The sequence below is a fragment of the Odontesthes bonariensis genome, chromosome 2 (assembly GCF_027942865.1).
Source record: "Odontesthes bonariensis isolate fOdoBon6 chromosome 2, fOdoBon6.hap1, whole genome shotgun sequence".
In the NCBI taxonomy this organism is placed as follows: Eukaryota; Metazoa; Chordata; class Actinopteri; order Atheriniformes; family Atherinopsidae; genus Odontesthes; species Odontesthes bonariensis.
This window is the reverse complement of record NC_134507.1, coordinates 10,940,530-10,965,985: the sequence shown is the minus strand read 5'-3', so window position 1 is coordinate 10,965,985 and position 25,456 is coordinate 10,940,530. Positions and strand designations below refer to the sequence as shown.

The 25,456-nt window shown below is 42.2% G+C and overlaps 2 protein-coding genes across 4 annotated transcripts; both read right to left on the bottom strand.

Moving 5' to 3' along the window:
* Window positions 1-911: 911 nt before the first annotated feature.
* On the bottom strand, window positions 912-13,315 carry rrbp1a (ribosome binding protein 1a). 3 transcript variants are annotated; one of them, XM_075476898.1, is made up of 27 exons: window positions 13,139-13,315; window positions 10,298-11,306; window positions 9,472-9,626; window positions 9,231-9,353; window positions 7,617-7,769; window positions 7,319-7,437; window positions 6,988-7,141; window positions 5,972-6,110; window positions 5,594-5,775; window positions 5,475-5,512; window positions 5,319-5,394; window positions 5,141-5,178; window positions 4,933-5,014; window positions 4,802-4,839; window positions 4,616-4,694; window positions 4,439-4,528; window positions 4,250-4,327; window positions 4,074-4,163; window positions 3,899-3,991; window positions 3,735-3,785; window positions 3,561-3,641; window positions 3,259-3,342; window positions 2,919-2,996; window positions 2,215-2,298; window positions 2,023-2,121; window positions 1,542-1,685; window positions 912-1,437 (listed from the first exon to the last, which is right to left on the bottom strand). In XM_075476898.1, exons 2-27 carry the CDS (start codon window positions 11,289-11,291, stop codon window positions 1,399-1,401), a joined length of 3,381 nt encoding a protein of 1,126 aa, XP_075333013.1. In that variant the 5' UTR covers window positions 11,292-11,306; window positions 13,139-13,315; the 3' UTR covers window positions 912-1,398. The 3 variants fall into 3 exon arrangements, with proteins under 3 accessions (XP_075333013.1, XP_075333022.1, XP_075333029.1); XM_075476907.1 differs by having other exon boundaries at window positions 13,248-13,304; XM_075476914.1 differs by lacking the exon at window positions 2,919-2,996.
* A 3,723-nt stretch (window positions 13,316-17,038) lies between these two features.
* Window positions 17,039-25,309, bottom strand: snx5 (sorting nexin 5). Its single transcript, XM_075476885.1, has 13 exons — window positions 25,164-25,309; window positions 23,587-23,691; window positions 23,357-23,467; window positions 23,027-23,148; window positions 22,785-22,908; window positions 22,333-22,428; window positions 22,107-22,212; window positions 21,936-22,011; window positions 21,750-21,789; window positions 21,527-21,613; window positions 20,371-20,530; window positions 20,148-20,233; window positions 17,039-18,209 (listed from the first exon to the last, which is right to left on the bottom strand). The coding sequence occupies exons 1-13, from the start codon at window positions 25,194-25,196 to the stop codon at window positions 18,159-18,161; spliced, it is 1,197 nt and encodes a 398-aa protein (XP_075333000.1). The 5' UTR covers window positions 25,197-25,309; the 3' UTR covers window positions 17,039-18,158.
* Between the last annotated feature and the right edge of the window lie 147 nt (window positions 25,310-25,456).

Below are 25,456 nucleotides of genomic sequence, written 5' to 3'. Positions count from 1 at the left end.
ACCAAGTTAATTCTTCTGGAAATAACTCGGCTCAGATTAAAGCCATTATGGGGCTGAACCTTTTTACCTACCAGTTTTAATTTTACTTTGAGAAATAACTTGTTCTAATTCTCCAAGAAAATCAACTTTAACCCACCAAAATGTCCTTAAATCATTTACTGTTTAAATTGAAGCAGATTATGCAAATCCAGGAAACCGTTCGGACATGCCAACCATCCTTTCTTATTGCCCAAAATCATCGGAGCAGCAGCGTCATTGCAATGTGGCTTGTGCGTTCAAAATCAGTCCAAATAAGGAAATCTACCAACATTTAGCAGGAACTCGTCACCAAGATTCGAGGAGGGCCGCCTTGATGATTCAACTGTATCAAACTCTTCAACGCAATTGGTCCGTCTCTCCAGTTCAGTCTCTTTCTACACGTTATTTCAATTAAAAGTCGACACACCGTTAAGTTTGGTTTCACTTCTTCAAAGTCCCTGACTTCTCTGTTATAAAGGCGGTTATGTAGGCATGTAAGAAAAAAAATATGCATACGGTAACATTTCCATGTCTGCGTTTCACCAGAACAGACACAATCTGAACTTAAAGAAACTGCTTTATTTTAGGAGAATGTGAGCTACTTCTCTGTGCTGTGTAGAATTTCTAACTACATTTTACAGTGTGAGAACAAACTGTGAGGATGTTGCTGTGTAGCAACACTTCCTGTCAGAAACCGTTCTGCAGTGACAGTTTCTTTTTTTTTTCTGCCACCCTCTTCGACCTGCTTTTCACACTTGCAGGATGTTTAACCGTTAACGACTTTGAGAAGCCGAGTAAAACCTATCTACTCCCGCGTGTCTTGAGGAAGCTGCGCAGTACACCGCCGCCATTTCATTCATTTACTCAAACCTCAACAAATAAACTACACAGAATTGCATAGTGCTAACACTGTAGTTTATTCATTCATACAAATTTCATGTGTGTTATTGGCAGCCAGCTACAGAGGGACGCAGGCCCTGAAGGTACTGCATTGACAAACCAGAAAATGTTCCCATCATTCAACCACATAGAAAAGACATACAAAGTAATTGCACAGGTTGATGTACGTTTGACGTACATTCGGTTTCCCTTTTAACACTGAACTATGGGGAAATGTTTGGAATCTAAGGCAAGGGGATAAATAACTTCTGACATAGTCAGTATTGTAGATGGAATGTGGGTTCAGTTAAGATTGCTGCAGGATTCTCTCCCCTAATCGTACTTTGAATGAAATGTTCATTACACAAAGTATTTGATTTCTACAGTTGCAACAAATGCAATCAACTACAGTACAAGAAAGAAATAATTTTGGAATGCATAACTATGGTAATCATAAGGCATATTTGGCAGTTTCTTGTAGTGTCCGCAGTGAACTTGCTCTCAGACAGACGTTCCTTCCTTCAGCTCCACGTAATCTCCCTAAAAAACAAAGACGATAAAGATTAGTGACCAAATAAGCACGCCAAGACAATCTGAGCTTGCACCAAGTGTATGCGTTGCTTGGTCGGCATCTGTGGTCTCACCTTGCCCTCCAGGTGCTCCTGTAGTGTTCTCACAGTCTCTCTCTCTTTGGTCAGCTGCTCCTGGGTGGCTTTGAGAAGCTGCTGGAGCTTGGTGGCTGCTTGGCCCAGGTCTTTGGACAGCTTCTTCTCCTTGTCCAGGCGCTCCTGTGTGAACAGCAGTGACAAAATATTAAAAAAAATATATAAAAATAACAAATCTAAAATGAAAGTCCTGAATATAAAAGCGCTGCAAAATAATTCAATAAATGAACCGATCCTTATTATCTATACATTCTTTTCAAGGACAATCGAAAAATAAAAGCATCATTTACATGTCCAGCCATGCAACGCCGCACACTCTGCATCAATACGCTCTTACTTCTCAAATACACACGTTTTTGTGTGTATTAAAAAAAACAAACAAGGAATTTTATACAAAAGCAGCTGCAAGTCTCATAACACCAACAGTACATTACAGCGACAGTAAAAGATGTTAACTCACTTTCAGCTGAGCTGAGTCTTCAGTGTCAGATTGTGCCGACTCTGCAGAATCCTTTAAAAGATCCAGCTGGGCCTGAAGTTCTGCTACAGTCTTCTGGGCCTGGAAGAGGACACAGATTTATGTTTTCCACCGGGAGCTTTTTTTTTTGTGAAGGGACAAATGCATAAGGAGCGCATCGCTAACGTCCGCTACCTGCTCAAACTCCTCCGAGAGCTGCTGCTTCAGAGCCGCCTCCCCTTGGAGCTTCTCTGTTGTCTGACTCAACTCCCTCTGGACCTGACAACAGAAACACAGAGACGCGCTATAAATACACACAGAGTTTTAGCTGGCACAAAACATGCGGATTTAGTTAACAATGCGTCAAAGCAGCAGCACTGAATACATCCACGCACACAGAGAGCTGCTCGACCTGTGAGCCAAGTTAGTTTCCTCTCACACTGTATTAGGGGAAAGGCTGAAGTCAAACACAAATGTTCTATGGCTTTAATAGCCGTACAAACAAATAATTGAAAACAAAGGCGAGGGGAGCATGCTGACATAGTTGAGAAACGGCAGTAGTCAGAGTTAAGTCCAGGTAGTAGATGCAAACAGTGGTTAGCATGAGCAGCCGCTCTGTCAGGAGTACTGGACAGACTGGAAATACAGCACCCTGGAATCAAACCCATCTTTTAATCTATAGACGTGTTCTGTGGCCACATCCTTAACTTAAGAGCGATCACACCAAATGAATGCCAACTTTATCTGTTGGATTTTCTTCAGATTCAATTAAGCCCACTTTAGACTCTCAAAGTAATTGAAAACGTTCAAACGGAAGATGATCTCAGGAGAGCTGTTCCGGTCACTGTCCAGTACTCGGACATGAAGTGAAGGGTGCCCTGTGACTTTTGCACCCTGACCTGACTGGGTTCACCCTCAGCTGGCCCGTTCTGCTCCCCCTGAGCCCGCATCGTGATCTCGCCCAGCTGCTCCCTGACCTGAAACAGGAAGCCGTCGCTAGTCACTGGTTATTGCAACCGTCATCCATGAATCCCTTTTGTGCTTACACGTCACCCACACCTTAGAAAGCTGGCTGTGAACGTGAAGGAGGCATTTCCACGGATTCCTCGACATATCACGTCATAAATAACCCCACCCCTCCGCACCCACACTCCTATATCTCTTCAGTCACTCTGGCATTTCCGTTTGAGCATATTATTGGGTGGAGGACAGGAAAGCAGGTTTTGTTGCAAATCTCACCTGTTCAAGCTCCTCCTTGTGTGCCTGGGCCTCCTTCTGGGCCAACTGCAGCTGGCTCTGACATTGTGACAGCTGCAGCTTCAGCTGAGCATAGAGTGCAACACGGAGACGAGCAGATGTTAGACCAGCATTCATATAATTGCAACAAAACGAGCTGGTGCCTATTTAAATGTGCTAAATAATCATGTATTTAATGGAAAACTAACAGAGCTGTTGTAACATTAAATACTGACTGCTTTTTCAGTGCAGATCCCCCATTACAGATTAAAAGAGGTATCTGTAGATTCATCATGCTCGTGTACCTGCTCCACCTCCTCTGAAATGACCAGGTTGTCCGTCTGCTTCTCCAGCTGGGCTTCCAGAAGCATCATCTGCTCCTTCAACTGCAACCCCAAAGTAAAAGACAACACTTTGAAGCTTGCAGCTTATCCTGAGATGCGCTTTAAACCCAGAAAAATAAGGAAAAACAAACCTACCTGTTCTACACTTTGGTTTTCTGCTTCAAAGCTGCTGACTTTTTGCAAAGCCTGGTAGGGGGACAAGAGACTGTTTAGATTGTGTAAATGAAGTAAATCAACCTATGCGTGGTGAAAAAATTAAAGCCATAGTCCCTATAATTCATAGGCCGTTTTTGACTTGCCTCCTTCAACTGTTCCTCTGTGTTTGCCATCTTGGACTTCCACACCAGCTCCTCCTCCTCCACGCTATTCTGCAGATGTTTCAGCATTCCCTCCTAATGAAAAAAACTAAGTTTCTGTGTGCTCTAAAAACTTACTCCATCATGCACCACCCTGTAATGACATACAGCCACTTACGGTTTCAGCCAGGACGGTCCTGTACTGCTCACACTCAGCCTGCAGGGTGCCATGGCTCTCCTCTGCCTCCTTCAGTTTCTCAAGCAACTCCTGAAACAAAAACAAACACATTCAGAATTTCTTCACCGGGACTAATCCAAAGCAGCTCACGGTGATGGGAGGAAAATGTGGCTTACTGGCAACTCTGTGCTCGACTGAGACTCCTGCCTCTGCTGGCTGAGAGCCTCCTGAGTAAATACTTGTAACCAGTTTGACTAAAGGAGGAGAAAAGCAGGCAAAACTTTACTGTGCACTCCATTTCCATCAGAGTAGGAGTCAGTTCATCATCACTCAGCTACTCCTCTTGTGAAATCTCCCGTCCTTACCTGCTCCGTCTCTACTTGTATGTGTGGGAAGAGCGACTGGAGATTTTCTTTGGTTTCGGTTTGAAAAGCTGCCAGTTGGGCCGCAGCATCCTGTTCCAGCAATGGATGATGGAGTCATTAATGTGATTAACAAACTGATATCAACTGAAAAGCAAATAGTAAGCAAAGGCAGCTTACTTCATTTGTGGCTGGCTTTTCTTTTGCTTCTCTCAGCTCCTCTTGTAGTGATGTAACAAGGCCATCCTTCTCACTCAGACTAGAGAGGACAGACCTTTTGATAAATGACCGACCTTTTGACATGCACGACTCATTAAGCACCTTGAATGCACTAGACTGAAGCGCTACGCGTATGCAGTGCGTTACCTGCTCTGTAGCTGAGCCATCTCTGTTGAGGTATCAGTCTATCGAACAGAAGAAAAACGGATAAGCAACGGGATTCATTTTTGCTATGCCAGTGCAATCATGCAAATCAACACATCAAGTGCAACGCTTACTGTTGTGTTTTTGAGTTGCACCATCTCCTCTTTGAGGTTTTGAAGTTCATTCTCAAGTGATGAGATGAGGCTGGCATCCTCACTACATGGAGCCAAACAGAATAGCATCAAGGTTCAAAACAGCTAATAAAAAAGGGGCGTCTACAACAGAAGGGGGAGGGGGGGGGGGGAGGGGGGGGGGGGGGGGGAATCATAAAAAGCTTCATACCTCTTGGTTTTTTGCTCGAGCTCAACAATATTGTTCTCCTATTGGAGCAGACAATGGCATGTGGTTAACATTACTAGCATCAGAAATAACACAGGCGATGGAAACAAAAAAAACAAACAAAAAAAAGAAGTGATACTGTTCGACAGCAGACTTAAGCACGGATGCTGGTAAGACTTACGGCAGCTTCCTTCTTTGTCTGCAGTTGCTTCAGTTCCTCGTGAAGGGTGTTCAACTGGCTGTCCTTCTCCTGCAGGCTGTGAAGGAAGCAGAGTGTTACTCAGTCAATGACACAGCCCTTCATCTGCTTCTGCCAAAAGAAAGATCAAACACTTACCTGAGCTTTAGCTCTTCCAGCTCTGCTCCATCTGCCGGCTGAATTAGAAATGACAAACGTCTTTAGGGGTGACGGAACATATGTGGTCAGATGTGCATTTCAGCAGCTGAATGCTTTACCTCTTTGTTGTCCTCCTCCTTTTTGCTCTGACTGGCCTCTAGCAGCGAGTTGATGGTAGCCACCTGCTGTACGAGCTGGTCTTTCTCTGCTCGAGTCTCTTCCAGCAGGGCAGTGAGGGCCTCCACCTGAGCAGAGTGCTCCCCGATCTCGGCCTCCAATCCCCCGATACGCGCTTGACTCTCTGCAAGGACAAAACACGATCCATTCCATATTTTTCCATACTCTACAGTGAAGCACTTAGAAACAAGACATGTCACAAATATCAAAGTTCTCATTTCCACTTGATTTAATTCCTTTTTTTAAAGTCCAAACACAAAATCCAGTCCGAAGTCTCACATTATGAAAACCATTAAGACCCCGTTCCCCCTTTCTCTGACCTGAGTGTGCGCTGCTCTCCTGTTGGGCCTTCTCCAAAGTGGCCTGCAGGTTGTTGCATCTACTCTGTGTTGATCTGAGTTCCTCACACACCTCTTCCAATTTCTTCTGCAGCGCCTGCTCAGCCTCTGCCTGGCTGGCCTAGAAGATATAAATCAAGTTAATCATATAGCAGGGGGCAGCAAAGAATGACAGATGGTTAAAGCAGTGACTGTGGGCTGCGTGGCTTTCAAATGTTCACTTTTATAGAAGAACGTTAAATGAACTAATGATCCACCCTGCGGGACAGTAAGAATACGTTTGGCTTAAGGGTTCTTGCAAGTAGAGCTTTCGACGCGAAGAAGAAAAAAGAAGACGAGCTTGTTTGCCATATTTAGTCAAAGGCAGATAAGCTGAAAAGAAAATCTTTCATCTTTACAGCGACATATCGACTTGTGGCATTCTGCATTGAGTAACATGTTCAAAGATCTTGGTGCTGGAGGGGAGGAAGTTAATGATTAAACTATGTAAACTGCCAAAAGTGCTGACTAAGTCACTCCAAATAACCAGTATAGTTCAGACCTATAGCATTTCATCAGCAAGAGACCGCGTGGGTAAAATGGAGCTGTGAATCAACCGAGTATGACGAAGGTGCACTTCCCTTCTGAAAGTCACGTGTTGTAAATAGCATCAGACTGTTCGTGTACTCTTACAGCTAATGATAGACAGCTGGAGAGGAGAGGCGCTCGGACACGCATTCATTCCATCTGGTGAGAGGCATGTTCCCCGCAGCCCTGTATTACAGTCTTGTCCTGGGCTCTGCGATTATACAGGAATAAAATTCCCCTTAACATTACCGACTCGTGCTAATAGCTGGGAAAGTCTTACGTTTTGTGTCAACACAGAATTAGCCTGCTGCTGAAAGAAGCCACTTTTTCAAAAGAGAAGGGAAACAAAAAAGAAAGCTGGTTCTACATTGGAAACTTGATCGTGTCTTTTAGAATAAAGATGAGGTGGTGTTCCTGCAGGCAGAGCCAACCTGTAGCAGTGAGAGCTGCTTCTCCGTAGCCGAAACCTTGGCCTCCAGCCCTTTTCTCAAGTGTTCATCAGCAAGCAGACTTTCTGTCTTCTCTCCAAGCTCCTTGGTTAACTTTGCACATTCCTGACGCAGCTTGGCCAGCTCTGCATTTTGTCTGAGAGGGGAGTGAAAAAGAGAGTGGGACAGAGACACATGGCTCGCAAACGTATAATTCAGCCTTCAGGGCTGCTTCCAAAAACGTTCCTTTGAGTTTGTCCACATTCTGAGTTCGCACTCTCATATCATCGTAAAAAAGGTCTAACGCGTGCTGAACTTTTTTTCCAAGACTTACTTGCTCTCTGCTTGACTAGTCGCTTGGTTGAGAGCATCGCGGAGGATTGAGTTCTCCTGTTGCAGGCGAGCAAGTTGGGCATTGGGGCCTTTTTCCAGCTGGTCCTGCAGGCTCAGGATCTGAGGAATTTTCAAAATTCACACATAAAAATTAAAAAAAAAAAAAACAAACAGTCATCAGCCTTAAATCTTTCACATGGGCAGTGGCTTCTTCACTCCTGAAGAGAGTTGATTAAGCAGGGGGACAGAAATATAAACCAATGTCCTTTTTTATAAATTGTATTATTCCTGGAACTGACCTTTGCATTCAGGCTCTGGGTCTGGGCCACATGGTCCTGGTAACTGGCCTGCATGCGAGCTTGCAGGGCAATCATTTCTTGCTCCCTCTTACTTATTTGGGAACTCAGTCTCGTCTCCACACTGGCCACCTTGGACTTCTCAGAAGACAGCTCCTGATGAGCAGAAAGCACAGGCAGACTAATTAAGATCGACTGTAATGCTTCTGTGGCCAAAAAGCTACTATGGAAGGAAAAAAACTTCCATAGTAACGCTCAGGAGGACAACAGGGCTTGTCTCGTAGAGACTGTGGCTTTATGTCTGGCGCTGTTCAACACCTGGTTCGGGCCAATTGAAAATTGTTGCAACTTAATTAACTTGACGACTGCTCAATTTCCAGGTGAAAAGTTATTTTTAAATAGAAGCAGTGACTACCCTATTATTTGCTTTACAAAATCATGCAACCATAAGGACTGATTTTGACTTTCATGCACTGTCAAGATTAGTTGAAAACTGTTTAAAGGGGAACTCTGGGGCATTTGAAGCGCGTTTCCATTGCTAGAGGTTGTCAATAAATACTGATAGTAGGACACAGAGAGGTGCAAATCTGCGCTCCCTGTGTGGAGATCGCGCTGTTCGCTCAGCCTGTCATGCGAGGCTAATACGTGGTGGCTAAGGGGCAAGCGCTAACCCTTCCACGTAAAACAACAACTTGCACACTGCAGAAACGTCACACCACTTTATAAACCATCCGACAATAAAGTCACAAGCCTTACCATCAAAACCATATGCATGGTTCTCACATTACTGGCATGGGGACGTTACAAAACAACTTTATAAACAGCATGTAACTCACCGGTTATTTGTACGCTCACGCATGTGAAAGCCCAAAAGAGTCGATGGACGATAATCCCATATACAAAACAATTATCTTCTCTAGAAAAACTGTGTTCAAGTATTTAAAACATTAAAACAATATTACTGGGCATGTATTGTTGTAATGTTTTAAATACTTGAACGCAGTTTTTCTAGAGAATATAATTGTTTTGTATATGTGATTATCGTCCATTGACTCTTTTGGGCTTTCACATGCGCGAGCATACAAACAACCGGTAAGTGACATGCTGTTTATAAAGTTGTTTTGTAACGTCCCCATGCCAGTAATGTGAGAACCATGCATATGGTTTTGATGGTAAGGCTTGTGACTTTATTGTCGGATGGTTTATAAAGTGGTGTGACGTTTCTGCAGTGTGCAAGTTGTTGTTTTACGTGGAAGGGTTAGCGCTTGCCCCTTAGCCACCACGTATTAGCCTCGCATGACAGGGTGTGCGAACAGCGCGATCTCCACACAGGGAGTGCAGATTTGCACCTCTCTGTGTCCTACTATCAGTATTTGACAACCTCTAGCAATGGAAACGCTCTTCAAATGCCCCGGAGTTCCCCTTTAAGCCCTCCAAACTTCCTCATAATTTTTTTTTTTTTTAAAGTTTGTATCATCTGGTTGTCTGATAAGCTTTCCTCTAGTGCCACCTTCAGGACAAAAGTATACATACAACATGCGTCACAATATGGCTCATTAGGCCCGACTATGCGCTGTGGTGTGTGTTTGACAGCTTTGAGACCCTAGCATGTCCAACCTTGGTGAGTTCTCTGAGACGGTTCTTAACAGCAGAAGCATCCTCTTGCTCTGCCGCCAGCTGTTTCTCTCTCTCCTCCAGCTGTTTTTTCAGCATGGCCACTGGATCCCCCTTCTGAGCGGCCTAAAAAAGAAAAAAAAAAATCAAACAGAAAGAAAAGAAATGAGACTCTCTTTAAGTCTCAAATGGATTTAGCGAACTTTTAGTTCCCGTCTTCGTCACCGACTGCTGCGTCTCATACCGTGTGCCAGGCATCCTGGATGATGCCAATTTTCTCAGACAGGATCTCGATGAGCCTATGCGCCTCTCCTTCGCTGAACATCATGCTGCTGATGGTGGAAACCAGGGCCTTATAGGGCAGGTACAACGGGGCGTCGGCAGAGTCGGCTGCTGCCACTGCAAATGCAAACATGAAACCAGTTCTGAAGGAATTCAAATCTTCTCTTATGTTTAAAGCTTTTAAGCTCACACCGAGATCACATTACTTCAGGAAAACAACAAGGTTGAGACGTGTCCCTTTGGATCTGGGGCCCTGGGCAGTTTCAGATGGCAAAATGATGGCACATTGTGGCACCAGGCGGAGACAAGCCTCTGGCAAGGGAGAAAGCCAACCCCTCCTCTCTCATCATTGTCAGAGGCACTGAAAGGCATTGTGAGCTAACAAAACAGGGTAACAGTGTTTGGACAAGCTGGTAGGCTTTATGCCCTCCAGAGCTGAGTGCCAGACATTACCCACCATTACCCTTGGTACTATGGGTACGCAGCTGGAAGTTGATCAGTACTGACAAGTTGTTTCTGCCCTAAACTGCGAGTGTATGTTTGTGCAACACAAATATGCAAGCATGCTTCCAATCTTTCCTCCAAAACATTAAATGTATAATCACCAGTGTTATGGCTACTGTAGTTCCTCCTTAGACAACATGCCCATCAGTTCAAAGAGAAAGGAGGGGGAGTAGATTTTAATTTAAACCTTAAGTTTAGATTAAAAACTATGCATAGTTCAAAGCTCCAAATCTGAAGAAAAAAAAAATTAATAAGGTAAGTATTTTCCCTAGATATGTGCTTACCTGGCTCAGATTTTTTTTTGGAAGCCTTCTTTTTGGGTTCCTGTGATTTCGGTGCAACATCGGCAGCCTGCTGAGATCCCACTGGGGGCACAGCCATCACTGGGACATCTTTAGTCACAGACTCCAGCACTGGGGCAGCCTTGGATGGAGCTGGGGCAGCCCTGGTCGGGGCTGCAGCTGACTTGGTTGCTGCAGGGGCAGATTTGGTTGTTGCAGGGGCAGACTTAGCTGATGCGGGGGCAGACTTAGCTGATGCCGGGGCAGCAGAAGGGGACGTTTTGGCTTGTGCAGGAGCAGACTTAGTTGATGGAGCGGCTGAAGCCGGAGCTGGGGCGCTCTTGGTTGATGCGGCGGACTTATTTGATGCCGGTGCAGACTTAGCCGGGGCAGGTGCAGAGGCTGGGGTGGTTGCTTTGGTCGAGGCAGAAGCGGGAGCCTGGGTTACAGCAGGGGCTGCTGAGGACTTCACTGGTGCAGCTGGCTGTGTTGAGGCTGGCTCCACCTTTGCCACCTTCTTCTTCTTCTTGTCTTTTGGCGAGGGCACAGGTGAGGGCTCTGCAACAGAGCCTGGTTCAGCTGCAGCTTTGGGTTGTGTCTCAGCAGCCACGGGTTTAACCTCAACCGCAGGCTCAGGGTCGGGAGAAGCAGCGGCAGATACAGCTGAAGCGGCAGCAGCAGGCTCAGTGACGGGGTCAGCTTCAGAATCGGCTTCTGCAGCCTCTTCGGTCTTGTCCTGCTCTGGGATTTTTCCATTGGGCTTGTCTTCTTTCTTCTTCCCCCGACTCTTCTTCTCAGACACTTTGTCCTTTTTCTTTTTGTCAGAGCGGACAGACTGTATCTTACCCAACTCTCTGCGCTGTTTAGCCAGAGCCTCCTCATAAGAGGTTTCCTTCATCGAGAAGGTGGAGACGAGGACGATGCCGAGAGCGGAGATCACCATGAATCCGCCAAATACCATAATCCCAAGGGTCTGGGGGTCATAGATATCCATCATTTGATTTTAGTAAACCTAAGAAGAGAACAGGGAATGTGTTAACACGGGTAACAGTTTTTCTCTGTGCCTGGTCGGAATTGATCTGAAAGCTGCCTTCTTAAATGAGCAGCGAATGAAACCTTAGACTTAAGACTTATTGCTGTGTGACGAACTAGCCTGGCCTGTACCGCCAACAGCCTCAAGGTGTCACTATTGCGTCCATCATCGTTTATCTCGAGGCTGTCCACATAATTCAGATCAAACAAACGGGAAGCAAACATCTGGAGCTCCAAGACTCGCATGTCATTCAGTTCATACAGCTAAATGACGCTCATTGCCTCTCATAAAAGGCTTTTTTGTTTGTTTGTTTGTTTGTTGAGAAGTTCACATCTGAGCTTTTGAGTATGAGCAATGATAAAAATATAAAAAATTAAATAAGACAAAGTGCGGAGTTTTTTTTTCTCTCCCAAGAGCGTCGCTTAAGATAGTTTAGTTTTTTTTTTGTTTACATTAAAATCATAGTTTGGGAAGACTCGACTCATATTGCAGCGTGGCAAATGGTGCACCAAAGTAGATTACACACACAAAAAAAGATGAAAAACTGAAAATATTTCCAGAAGTTGGCTGGTGGTTTGCGTTAATTTCCTGTCCTGTAAAAAAAAAAAAAAAGAAAAGGAAAAAAAAAAGAGCCCCTGAAGGGCCTTTCAACTCGCAAACCAGAACATCGAGCCCGCGGGGCAGGAAAACCTTCCACGGAGTGGATGACAGCTAAGAGGCACTAAAACAACTTCTTTACCCTCTTCCTGCTGCTATATCACTCAATATCCGTGTTTATATTCCATTATCGTCAGGAATGTTATCCTACCGGAGAATAAAGCGATTCAACGAAGGACCTTCATGCAAATGACTTGTTTTGCTCGACTGTATTAACCCTAAGGGCACCGTAGAAGAAAAGTGCCGAGCGACTTTAGCACAATCAAAACAGAGTCCAGAGTCCCTGTTCGTCTAAAAAACAGAGATTATGCCGCCTCCTAATCTGCGGTGTCACACGTCAGTGCATCTGTCCTCAGACCAAATTGAGGAGGACTTCGAGAAAACCAGCTCAGGCCGACTAAAGATTTAGGCGCATCTCAGCTTCCAGGACACTAAACTCGCTGGAGGTGTCCAAAGCGATATGTACTTTAACCTTAGAAAAGAAAAAAAAAATATATATATATATATATATATATATATATATGGATTTCAATCACGGGCACTGAAATTCCCACAGTGGAGGCATTCGGACGTTAAAACTCTTTAGAAAGTATTTGTCTTTCATTAGTTTTGCGACCAGAAATACTGGTGACATTTGTGGAAAAACAAACAAATAAATAAAAATAGCAGTTTTCATAATAATACTTTTATAGGAAAGCTTCGTTTCCAATAAGTTTCACGACTGTTTACTTAACAGCACGCTAATCGTAGCACCGACACCGCAAGCGAAATTCGGGTTAAAAAGGACACCGTACACATAATAAGAAATAACACTAAAACAACAACAGAGTTCACAGTCCCAGTATCATCATGTGTGATGTGCTTTTTATCAATACTTGCCAGCTAGCTCTGAAGCTAACACTATGAATCAATGAACTTCGCTAATGTCCAGCATAGCAAGTGTAGGTCCGCGCAATTAAACGGCACAACAAAGCATAGAAAACACCTACAAACTGCACAGATAAGGAGGGGAAGCAAGTTTAAAATAATCATAGACAACTTTAGTCTGGAGACTCTTTACTCTATTAGTTATCTCAGGGCTTGGTAATAGATAGCTTTCCAAGCTAGCTAACCCTGGCTCAATGAATAAAAAATTCCAACAATCCCACACTTACTCCGCTTGTGATAAGGCTACGTCTGCGTGCTTCAAAGGGAATAGATCGAGGGTAAAAAAAAAAAAAAAAGCTTGGAGTTGGAGATTAAATTACTTCTGTTTAAAGGTACCTGTATAGCTAATTTGCTTTTTTTCCACAGCTCTTCCCCTTACTCCACTGTATCCGTAGTCTGCTGTGAAGTCGTGGCACTTCGAGCTGGCTAGACGCGCTGGCCCCGTGCCCCAGAGAGCTGCCATAAATTTAGAAGATCTCTGATTGGCTGGAACGAGCTCTCACAGGAAGTGGAATTGTTGGGAGTTGTAGTTCTTTAATAAGGTTAACGGATTTTAGTCCAACAAAAGCGATTTGTTTGAACAAAGACTTTAGCGTATTGATAGGATACAGAAGTAAGTATTTTAAAACTGATTTATTCTGACAGAGACGTCATATTTTAAAAGAGAACACTTTTCACGCAAAGTAGTAGTGCTAGCTACAGAATAGCTGTTAGCAAAAATTGTTATTTTTGCTTTTTTCTTTTGTATTTTTGAGGTTGTCAAGTCCATATTCCACATTATCTTACAATGACAGGTCAGCTACACATTCAAACAATAAGTAATACTTGTGTTTGTTGTCTGAGGGTGCAAACTATCTGTGATTAAAAATGCTAACAAAGTTTGAGTGGGATTCTGTTAAATTAAATATTCTGTATGATTTTGCGCACAGTACTTTCCACGATTACCCAAAATTAATATTTGATGTCAGCTGAAAATGTGTATCTATTTTTCATTAAATGTTGAATTTATCAGTGTGGAACTGACCCAACATGGTCTTAAATACAGTGGCAGTACCTTTTGGGATTATTCTCATTTTCAAACACAATGTCAGTTTCTAAATGTGCTTCAAAGATATTGTCCGCAGGATATAACTGAGTGAAATGTGGCTCCAATTTGTTCTGGAATGTTTCTCTTTACCCCCTGTAGATAACTTATGTGGAAACCAGACCTTTTTTCGGAGTCCTTGTCACAAACTCTCCTCAAACATGCTTAGTAAAACGGTGACGCATTAGTTGACATTATCCTTGTCGGCCTTCAACAAAGTGTGTTGTAAGAACCTCAAATAGATTTCAAAGGAGTGACACGTATTTGACAAAAAAGACAAAGGTGATTCATTTTCACTTTCCAATGAGAGTTCAATTTCTTTTACAAATATTACAACCTATGGAGCCCCTGCTCCTCCTGGAAGTGTCATATATCCCTTCAGGCCTGGGAACACCTCAGGATCCCACAGGAGCAGCTGGAGAGTGTGACTGTGGAGAAGGATGTCTGAGTTTTTTCTCCTGGACTTGTTGCTTCCACCAACCGACTTCGCATGAGCAATAAGATCATGAATAATGAGTTGAAAAAAACATATGAATAAAAGTAGTTTTCTCAAAGAAAGACGGCGCTCACTCACAGCACACATAACAATATGTACAGCTTGGCAAATTACAATATAAAACATAAAAGTATGCCACCAAAAACACCCTGATGTTCACTGAAACCTACATCTGGTGTTCCTCAGCTGATGTACACGAGGACGAGCCAGTTATCTGGCCCTTATTTTGCATATTTGCTGTAGACCATGTGCAGCATTTTCAGTCTCTTCTTTCACTCTGACTCTGCATTCTGTCAGCTTCAAAGTTCAATATAAGCCATGTTTACTCAGCTCTCCTTAGAGTTTGTGCAGTGTGACAATCAAGATTATAATCATAAAAGTTTACGTAAAAATGTATATCATATACATATATAGAGAGAGATATATCTCTATATATAGATTGCCTGAAAATCTATATATATATGTATATCAGTCTATCTATACACATCTTAGAATACTTTACTCAATACTTACATCATTCTTGGAGTATGTAGAGGCTTAGGTACACTTAACCAACCCAACAACAATTCCTCTCAAAAGACTATTACTTTTCCCACCACTAAATTGTGCTTATGCAACTCAGCTAGTATCCCAAATTTGGAAATGATAAGTTGTGTTTTACAGGACAAACTTAAAATACACTCCAATCACGAACATTTAAGTTCACAAGCTGCTACCTGAATTTGGCAAGTATTTTACGTTTCAGCCAAATAAGTGAGTGAGAGAAGGGGCTGCAATAGGGAGCCCAAATATGGTTTAGATAATAAGGAAGAATACGTTTCCCCGGTCGACTGTTTAAGTTGCTTTAACTACCTCGGATTCAGACTGATTCAGCTGTAAACATGCCACTGCTCCAAACTTTTTCGAGAAGGGTTGCTGTTATAAAACTCAACATGAGTATTTAAAGTAAAAAAAAAAGAAATGTAGATTGTACATTTAAAGTGATTCAGCTGTGCGTAAAGATGCTCGTCCTCTTGGTCTGTGCATGCCACTTGTTTAGAGTGTCAAATGACATTGTGCAAACATCGCAAACCTACATAAAAGCAAGTTGTTGCTCATGTAGGGCAGAGTCCAACTTCAAAACTGTTTTTGGCCAAAAAGACACAAGTTGAACCCATGCACCTTTTAGTGTTGCGTTAACAACAAAACTGCATGGATGAAGGAAGAAAATGCCATTTCATTTCCTTTTGTTCAGTCTGTGAGTTTGTAAGAGTTGTGCACACGACCTCAGTATCTGTTTGTACACTAACTTGATACCATGGAACTGAGAATGTGGGAAGGTAGCATAGAAAGATTGAAAAAAACAAAACAAACAAACTACTTGAGAGGGACCAGGAAGAAGCATCCTGTTCCGTTTCACTAAGGAAGCACAGATAATCCAGTTACATCGGCAAGCTGTGCAGGTGCACGTTTTCTTCTTTAATGAAGTCCCTCCACAGGTCGCAGTTTCTGTTTGAGGAGGCTTTCGCGCACCCGGTTTGCAAGTCCTTCTAAAAGGCTTCTGTGTGCACTCATGCAATTTCACAGGCTGCATCAGGTGATGTCGCAGCTCACTTAGGTTTTCGTTTTAATTCCGAGTTTGAACACACACACACACACACACACAAAAAAAATCACTAATACAAAAAACTGAATTTACAACCGATACTTTTATGTCTTATACTGATATTTCCAGATCACTAGCTGTAGAGATGTGAAGTAATCTCAGTTAAGGGATTTGTTATGACTATTTAAAAGAGACAGCTCAGTCCATTTCTGCTCTTTAATATTGTGGATGTCACAAGGACAGGCCGCACTCTGTGTATCCAGCAGGGAGGTGGTTCTTTAATGCCGTGGGTGACTGTTTGCTCCGGCCACAGCTGGCAAACTAATCTGTTTGCACTGATAATTTGTTATTAGCTCATTGGCTGCAGTCAATGATTTAATCCAGTAAGTTAGTAGGGCAAACCCTACAGGTCACTGTGACAGCTAAACTGGGGTCACTGCTTTTACCTTTTCCCATAAATGTACTATAATAAATACATTGCATCATAAGATATTAAATATTTCCATATAACAATTGTTTCAATGCTCCCCCCCGTCTAATTTTATAAAGATAAAGGGGTGTGCAAAAAGGGTTTGGTTTTCACTTGGGCTTTACTCTTTCGCTGCAAGTTATACTGTATGTTTGACCCAAATTGCTTGGTTGCTCATGAGGTGGGGCACGCACTGTGAGCAGTTTGGTGGTAGTAATTCCCAAGAGATTCTTGGCATTTCCTCAAAGCTTACCTAATACACCACACTGTCTCATTCCAGGATTCACAGTGGTCAATGGATTTAACATAAGCACGCACACAGCTGTGTTTAAATTCAAGGACCCACATGGTAAGACTTAGCGGAGACAGGATGCAGCGGGTAAGTGGATACTGCCACCTAGTGGACGAATACGTGAATTATAAGACCAACACTTGCAAATTGCATGGGACATGAAAACAAATGAGGAGGGAAACAAACATAGAAAGTCAAAGATGAAACTTCAGAAAGTAGAATTTATTTAATACCATTATAACAAATTTATAAAATGCTAATGTTCTGTAAGAAAAGCAATCATGAAAAGGAATTTCTTTTTTTTTGTCTTAAGAAATAAATTTCAGTTCTTATAAAACTATTATGCATTAGAACACTCCGCTGAGCTTGGTGGTGATTGTAGAGGGTATTTTAATCATCGTCTTAGTGCATATTTTTTTGCTCAAAGTAAACAAAACTGTTCAGAGGGTGCAGTATGATGCACGAAACACCATCGATCACAAAGGGAAAGTGAAAAAAATGATTAGACAACACGAATCACACTCTGAAAAAGCAAATAAATAGGCAGAGTTAGTTGGGATGCATAAACTGCTGATGGCACCACGCATGTGGCAGTGTGGAGCTGTACATGCCCTCAAAAAAAATGAAGTATGTTAGATTTACTCTCCTTGCCAACCTTCCATTGAATACGAGGCCATTTACAAGAATAAGGGGAACAATGTTCAATTCTCTGCAACTGTCCAATTTCTGAGGCAAAGTGCAATCGTCTTCTTACTGTCAGGCTGGTTTGGCTTCTCTCAGTGGCCGGGGATTTCTTTGATCCCCAGTCATTTTCTGAAAGTGTTCCATTAGTAAATAAAAAACAAAAATAGAAATGGTTGCATTCACTATCACCCCAAAAAAAAAAAAAAAAAAAAAAAAAAAAAAAAAAAAAAACATTCTCCAAACCTTTTGAAAGTCATCTAGTGTAAATGTGGGAGGAGGGTAGAACAAGAAAGGAAGTACAAATGTGGCAAGATGTACGCTAAGTGCATAACACAAAAATGAGAAATCGAGACATGTCACATCCATTAGTGCTGCATAAACATGGAAGACCACAAAGTTGGAAGCCTCATTCTCTCGAGCCATTCACATTGGACTTGCGCAGATCAGGCGACAGGGACTCTGTAGACACGACAACGTTTATCTACAAGATACCTAGTCTTATGGAGGGTTTTAAAGTTGCGTCAGACCCAGGTGGGATCAGAGGTCATGTCCATACGAGGCCCCTGTGGAGCCAGGTTTCCATTTGCTATGAGACTGGTCACTTTGCGATGGTGGGACATGAATTCTTGAAAACTGGTCAGTTGCTCTTGAGCATCTCAATGCATCCTTGCAATAAAGTCACATTGTTCTGTGGAGAAAAAAAAAGAGGCTTGGAGTTACTGTAGAACATATGTGTCCAACTCAACGCCCGCGGGCCACATCCGGCCTAGCCTACAATTATATTCGGCCCGCAAGATCATTTGATATTAGATCCATTTTTATTATTATTACGGCGATATGAAGCGCTGATAACACACAAACTACAGATCCCATAATGCAGTGCTTCAGTTGCCTTGCCTCACTTTCCCTGTTGCCAAGTAAGGTTGAACCAAGTCTGCGCAACGGTGATCCTAAATGCGCACTTTGCTGATAAACTGAGTGTTAAGAACTGAGTTTGCACAGCGCTTTAGTGACTTTGAAGCACAGAAAAAGAATTTCGAGCTGCTTCATAACCCATTTACCGTCGACGTGGAAACGGCACCTGTACAGATTCAGATGGAGCCGATTGAAATGCAGTGTAATGGGACACTTAAAGCAGAGTACGACACGGCAGGGCCCCACACAGTTTATTCGCTCCATTCCTGAAGCAATGCCCCAGCTCCGTCTGCATGCGGCTCGAACCTTGTGGATGTTTGGTAGCACATATCTGTGTGAGAAGCTGTTCTCAGTGATTAACAAAACCGCACGCAGATGTCGTCTCACTGATGAACACCTGCAGTCCATTCTGAGAATCTCCGCAACACAGGAACTCACAGCAAACATAAACAAACTTGTTGCCAAAAAAAAAAAAAGATGCCAAACATCCAGCTCTGGCAAAAAGGCACAACAGCAAAGAAAACGGAATGTTTTGATTTGTTGTTATTTAAACGTTTACTTAAAAGCACAATTTTTATTTATTTTTTTCCAGGTTTCTTTTGCAGCATGTTCATATTTCTAACTTGTATAGCTTTGACAGGATATATCTTTATGGTGAGCAAAATATTTTAAGTTATTTAAAGTTTAAGTTTATTTATTCTGGAATAATATTTCTGTCTGTTTTATTCATATTTATGTTCAATAAACGTTCATCCTGTTCGGCCCGCGACCTCAAGTGTGCTTTGAGTTTTGGTCCCTTGTTCAATTGAGTTTGACACCCCTGCTCTAGAATAACAGAAACTGTTGTGAGTTGTAAGTCTGATAGGTAAGTGCACAATTCCCCTGAAAGAGAGTCTTCCTCTGACCTTGTCATTGTTTCTGTGTACATCTTTTCCAAATGCAAACAATATGAATGCCTATTGTTTAATCGCTTTATGGGTAAATGTGCAGTGTCGTGATGAAGGGCTTGGCCTAAAGTGACTACGAATGCAGAACTTAAAATATGAGATCATCAGCAAGAGAAGACAATACCCCTCCCTGCACAGCATTTGGGAGCCTGAGGTTGCCACATCAGCAAAAGTTAATCATAAACAGTTTAAGAAACTAATAGAATCCACTCGTCAATCTTCATGGAAGTTATTGAAAAGAAGGGTGGATATGTTAGTGGCTGAAGATTTGAGTGTGAATTGTGAGTGTTGAATTATTTTCTTCGATACAGTTGCTGCTGAATAAAATATTCCCTGGAAAAAGGCTAAACCTCCTTTCTATCATGAGTCACTCAAGTCAAGTTGATGGCAGATATTAAGTCTTGAGGCTTTTTGATTAGTCTATTTATTTGCTTCTTCCCCTAGTAGTGTAAATATTCTTTTTGTCCACTTTTGTGCAGTTATTAATATGCATTCTCTCTACACAAACCTATATTTTGTGTACAATTAATTTGCCAAATCAGAGTCAAAACACCCAATAAAGTTAAAGATGTAAAGATGAACAGCACTGTTCACAAGCACGCGATTGATTTTGTTTAGAGGTGCAAGATAAATATCAAATGCTTCCTTTTTGTTATGGCAACTGTCTAAACTTAAGACTCCAGACACAAAGAGTGCATCCCCATTTGTAATATATATTACAAAGTGAAAATGGAGCACACGATCGTGCAGAGTTGGCTGCTCACCTTGGCATGTTTTATTTCAAGTTCAGCCATTTCTATGAGGTTCTTCCTGAAGGCCACGACACGTCTGCCCTTGAAACTGGTGAGTTCTATTAGAAAAAACATGGTGAGAGAGAAAAAGGGGTTTGCTCAGCGAATACTTTGTTACACACACACTTTCTCTCCCTCTCTCGCTCTCACACACACAGAAAAAGAGTACATCTGTTACACACACGTGTGCACAAACCTTTCTTTCCAGATTCTGAGAGCTTGTCAAATTTCTGCAGGCAGTGCTGCTGGTGTTCCTCTGCCTGAGGAATGTCCTTGCTTTTCAGCCGAGCCTTATCCAAAGCCTTGTTAGAGTTCTCATAGTCAGCTAACGCCCGGGCTCGTCTGTACAGAAGGTCCTAAGTTTGAAACAGTTTCACAAGATAAAGAAAATGTCCATCCCCAAACACTTCTAAATCAAATGTGTTTGGAAAACATGAAAAAATGATCGAGTTGCACAGATACATCAGCCCAGCATAGGTATTGACCGATGTTCAGCTTGTTAACTGTAATCAGCCAACACAGTAACAACAATCAATTTGCTGGATGTGCCCTTGTGTGCCTTTGCATTGATTTTGACCGGAAACTGACTAGATTTATTTACATTTAATGCTGTTCAGCCATGTAAGCACTGGAAAGTCATTGAGGGGATGGTGGCTTAACAAGCTAAATTCATTAATGAATGTAGGCTTATTCAAAAGGCCTTTTCACTCATGCCTTTCAAGCACTGGTGCTTAGTTGTGCATATGTGTTGTGTGCAAAAGTACAGACATGGCATGGGGAATTTGATCCTTCGGACAACAGAGGAGAAACGGACTGTGTGTGTCATGGCAAGCACACACCAATGGGGGGCTGATCCCCTCCGACTGGCATGTGTCAATTCCCACGGAGGAACAGTGGCCAGTTAACGAGGATGTTTTTGTTCTTTTTCAAACAGATAAGCTATGACCAATATATGAATAGGTATCGCTATCGGTTAAAATAATAATTTCCTAACAAGTGCATCAGTCCAGAATCTCAAAAATCGGTGCTGAAATTCAGACTGTTAAACGTTAAAGCTGCAGTAAAAAAGTACAAAATTGAACAGAAAAATATCCCCTTTCTTTCTTTCATCTCCGCAGTACAAGGCAGTTTTTCGTTTTTCATTTCACTCTGCCCCTAACCTACATTCAGGTTTACTAATGAGGATTAATATCGAGCCTTGGCCCGTTGAAAACATGGACGGTATTTGCTAGTCCTGCTTGGAAGAGGTTACGTAAAAAGGCTGAAGTACAACAGTGTTTGAAGAGCTAAAAGGGGCCACAAAGCTAACACAGCTTTAAACGGCAGCAGAGGATAAAGTAAAAATGTTGCACCTTAGCAGCCTGGATGTCCCTCATGTAGTATCTTAGCAGCTCAGTGAGTTTCAGCTCCTGGTCAGAAGCTACTCTTCCTTCCACTTTCTGCGGAGAGACAAAAAAAAAAAAGAAAGAAAAAAAAAGACATCAAATAGTAGCTTCCACATGCTTTTGTAAAAATTACAGGACAAAAACATTAATAAGGGTCTCAGTTTGCTGATTGATTTCAGGTTATACTTACGCGCAGCTTCTCAAACAAGTCTGACACCTTCTCCAGGGTCCTGGGGGGGGGGTCAAAGCCATAACCATGAAAACTATGACGTTATACTTTAGTAAATATGTGGCTTAAGGCAATTAGCTTGTAAAGAAACCATAATTCTCAACCCCAAGAGAGTCTTTGAATGAAAGTGTGTAATTCATCACTCACTTCTTATTTGCAGTTCCATCTTCAGCAGAGAGAGTATTCAAGGTGGCAGAGAGGTGGATGTAATCATCTGCGATATCTGCAACAACAGAGCAGTTATCAGAACTCGAGTCCAAACAATGGTTTGGTCCCATTAAAACTCTAGATTCATATTGTGATGTAGAACGTCGATACTTTTGTGCGAACGGGTCATTTTCTCTGCTTTCGCGGTGGAATCTTTTATCTTGCTGTAGTAGTCGAGCAAGAATGTCTTCTCCTGCTCAAAGAAGTCATCAACTTCCTATTCAGGAAATGAAAAAATTAAATAAAATACACAAAAGGTTATTGAGGAAGTAGCTGCAGTACTATATCTGTAATATTGTCAGACAAGTACTGTCAGGCGACTGCGCTGAAGCCCCACCTTCACTCCTGAGATGAGAACCTCGTCAGCTGACTTGACCATGTTTTTGAAGAATCCTCCAAACATTTCCTTGGCATTCTTTCTCCTCACACTCAGCTAAAATTACAGGATTTAAATGGGATTAGAATTAAATCAATCGGAAAACTTGAGCTGATTCTAAAAATCTTTAAAAAAAGAACTTTGTTTATATATTATATAAAGAGTACATGGTTTTAGCATGACTATGTTTTACAGTAGCCTTTGCTCATTTATCAGAATCCTATTATCAGAAATATGCTGATAGGAGGATATAAAAAAATAAAGTAGTCTATAAAGCAGCTAAGTTCTGTTAGAAAACACCACAGCTACTGACTGACAAAGCCTACGCAGATAAGCATAAATGCTGATCACAGCACTTCCTCTCTTTCCAACTGACAACCCAGGAAAGGAAGTCAGCATTATGTGGAACTCACATCCTGGTCATACTCTAAGAAAATCTGGAAGTTTCTGTCTTTGCTTAGAATGGGGTGAGAGGACAATCTCTGCAAGAAAATCTCGTGCACTTGGACAGTTTTCTTGAACACGGCCAGGTATTCGCTGAAAAATTGAAAAAAAAAGACAAAACAAAAAGGCTTAAGACTTTTAGGTAAAGGGTCCAACGAGTCATGAAATGGCGCAATGCAACGTTGCTGTTTCGTTTGAGTGTCACACTTACGCCTCCAGCTCCTGCTTCATTTTAGTGTACTCCTCTTTGGTCATGGTGGATTCGCCTTCTCCCAGTTTGTGCATCTTGTCTCTTGGGCTCTCAAAGTCAGGCTTGGGGGGAGCTGGAGGGATCTACACATCATATAGCACAGAATGAATGAACTTAATGATTCACGGCAGGTTAAACGGTCATAATGTATAAAACACAATTAAATTCACTCTGATGCTCTATCGTTCACAAAAATCCTGCATTTTGATTTCTCTTCAAGGTGTCCACGGCCACCAAAGACAAGTTGTGACATCAAAGCTTCAGCCTGTGTATATCAGTGGTCCAACTCACTATTAGGCCAGCATAGTCCTCGGTTTCAACCAGAGTGTCATGCAGCCAGATGAAGTCCTCATGCTGCCTTGGTACAGAGAAGTCTGGTTTCTGGAAATTGCTCAATGTGGTCTGAGAAACAGAGTTCATTTGATAGTACTTTGCAGAAAATGTTGTCAACATATCAATAAACACAATCATAGAACATTTCCAAGGACATGTCAGTGTTGGAGGTACAGAAAGGGTTTTACCTTTGTATGGACCGTGAACTTGACTTTGTCCCTTTCACAGAGTGCGTCAGGGATGTCAATGAGAAGAGAGGCGTCATGGTTTAAGTCCACAGACACAGAGCGCAACTAACAAAAAAGAAAAAAGAAAAGAAATGAGATTCAGCTGGCTTGCCAACACGCAAAAAATGCCTTTTGGCAAAAAGGTTCAAATATTTTTTTGTTTTATATGACCACTTGACTTTTTAGTGCTGCTTTCAATTACAGTTGAACGGGTTTAAGTTCCTATCATTATCCGTCGCAATATCATAAATACCAGTTGAGTCATAACATAACCTTTCTGGCATTTATTTGGGATACGCTAAGACACTAGTTATAGTAAACATGGATCCGACTTTATATGTTAGAAACCAGCTCCCAAAATGTACTAGACAGAAAACAGCCCTAGTTTCAACTGCTACTGAGTCACCATCTGGCCTGAGTAAATAATCAATAAAGCAATACAGTGCAGGAAACCAACTCTGTTTATTCACCCCAACTGTAGTATGTGACATGCGCATATGCCAAGTATTTTGCTCAGTATCCATTTCCCCAGATGTAACAATATTAGCAAAAGGTTTATCTGTAGAGACCATCTCTACAGATAAACTCCAACCAAGAAAGTTAAAGAGAAAGCGGGAAACATATCTGACTGGAAAACATATAAATCCATAGTGCCCATTAATAAAACACTATGTTTAACAAGCACAAGAGCTTTAGGAGTGCAAGTGCTTCCTCCATGAAGAAGCAGGAGTCAATGTTGGCTAAAGAGCCTGGGGGGGGACATGCTGAGTCCTGTTCTGGCTTAAAATGTATGCCATCAGCTTTGTTGGTGTGTTGTAAAATAGAGAGCAAACACTGGTGAGATTACGTGCTGTGTTTTACCTTCAGGAACACACATTACACCTGCGATAGTCGAAAGCTATCTGGGTTGTCACCGTCTAGTTCAAATTCAGCTTTAAAGCAAATGCTCAAGTTGAGTGAGCTCCAGCTGACTGTGTGCTAATTTAAGCGACCATGACGGTTCGTCGTCTTCCCTCACTGAGAGAGAATGGATGAAAATGGGGACGACACCAAAAACTGTCTTTCCAGAGAGCAGCACCACAAAATACATTCAACAAAATAGCTACAAAGTCTTATCAACGTCAGTCAGGAAGGGAGGAATCTTAGTTCACTAGAAGTTGGATGCGTTGGCACAGGGTGTAGTGAACAGCTTTGAACACGGTACTTTACTGGAGTAAAGTGTGTGTGTGTGTGTGTGGGGGTTAGTGGTTTGGGCTGCAATGAGCAAAAAGCGTTAACAGTTGCACATTTAAGCACGTTCTCTTAATAAGGTAAAAGAAGCTATCAAAACTTTTTATGTGCAGCAATGCTCTTTGGCTTTTCACTTTTTAATAACTCTATAATATTCACTATCGTTGACGAGCTTTAGCCAGATGCTAGCAGAGCAAGAACAACTCAATAACTTAGCCAGAGACCAATCGTTGATGTTAGCTATTAATTTGATGCTGCAAGGACTGACTTTGCAGTGGAGTTTACATGACAAGTGGCATTTAACTTACCTTTTCCTTATTGTTTTCGTCAAGCGATGTCATGATAGCAATGAAAAAGCAAATACAAGGCCAACCTAAATAACAAAACTATTTGCAGGAAGTCGTTTTTCGGTGGCTGGTTAGCTGCCTAACAAGCTGTCAAATCGTTTTTCCGCCGCCCACATCCCGATGACGAAAGATCAGCCCCCATTCCGGCTTGAGTGGATATGATTGGTTACAATCAACTTCACAAACGCTGCGATTGGTTTTCGACCTACTCAATCACATCACTTCTCCGTACCTGTTCTTTGAGAGAACATACT

What these genes read in the sequence shown, in the direction of transcription:
- snx5 (XM_075476885.1), bottom strand. Translation starts at nt 25,196, where the DNA reads ATGACATCGCTTGACGAAAACAATAAGGAAAAG. An exon ending in AGTTCACGGTCCATACAAAG is followed by an intron (nt 23,468 to 23,586) that starts GTAAAACCCTTT and finishes TCTGTTTCTCAG; the next exon opens with ACCACATTGAGCAATTTCCA. An exon ending in TTGAAATAAAACATGCCAAG is followed by an intron (nt 18,210 to 20,147) that starts GTGAGCAGCCAA and finishes TTTTCTCCACAG; the next exon opens with AACAATGTGACTTTATTGCA.
- rrbp1a (XM_075476898.1), bottom strand. Translation starts at nt 11,291, where the DNA reads ATGATGGATATCTATGACCCCCAGACCCTTGGGATTATGGTATTTGGC. An exon ending in TCCAGGATGCCTGGCACACG is followed by an intron (nt 9,354 to 9,471) that starts GTATGAGACGCA and finishes TTTCTTTTTTAG; the next exon opens with GCCGCTCAGAAGGGGGATCC. An exon ending in GGAGAGCAGCGCACACTCAG is followed by an intron (nt 5,776 to 5,971) that starts GTCAGAGAAAGG and finishes TTGTCCTTGCAG; the next exon opens with AGAGTCAAGCGCGTATCGGG.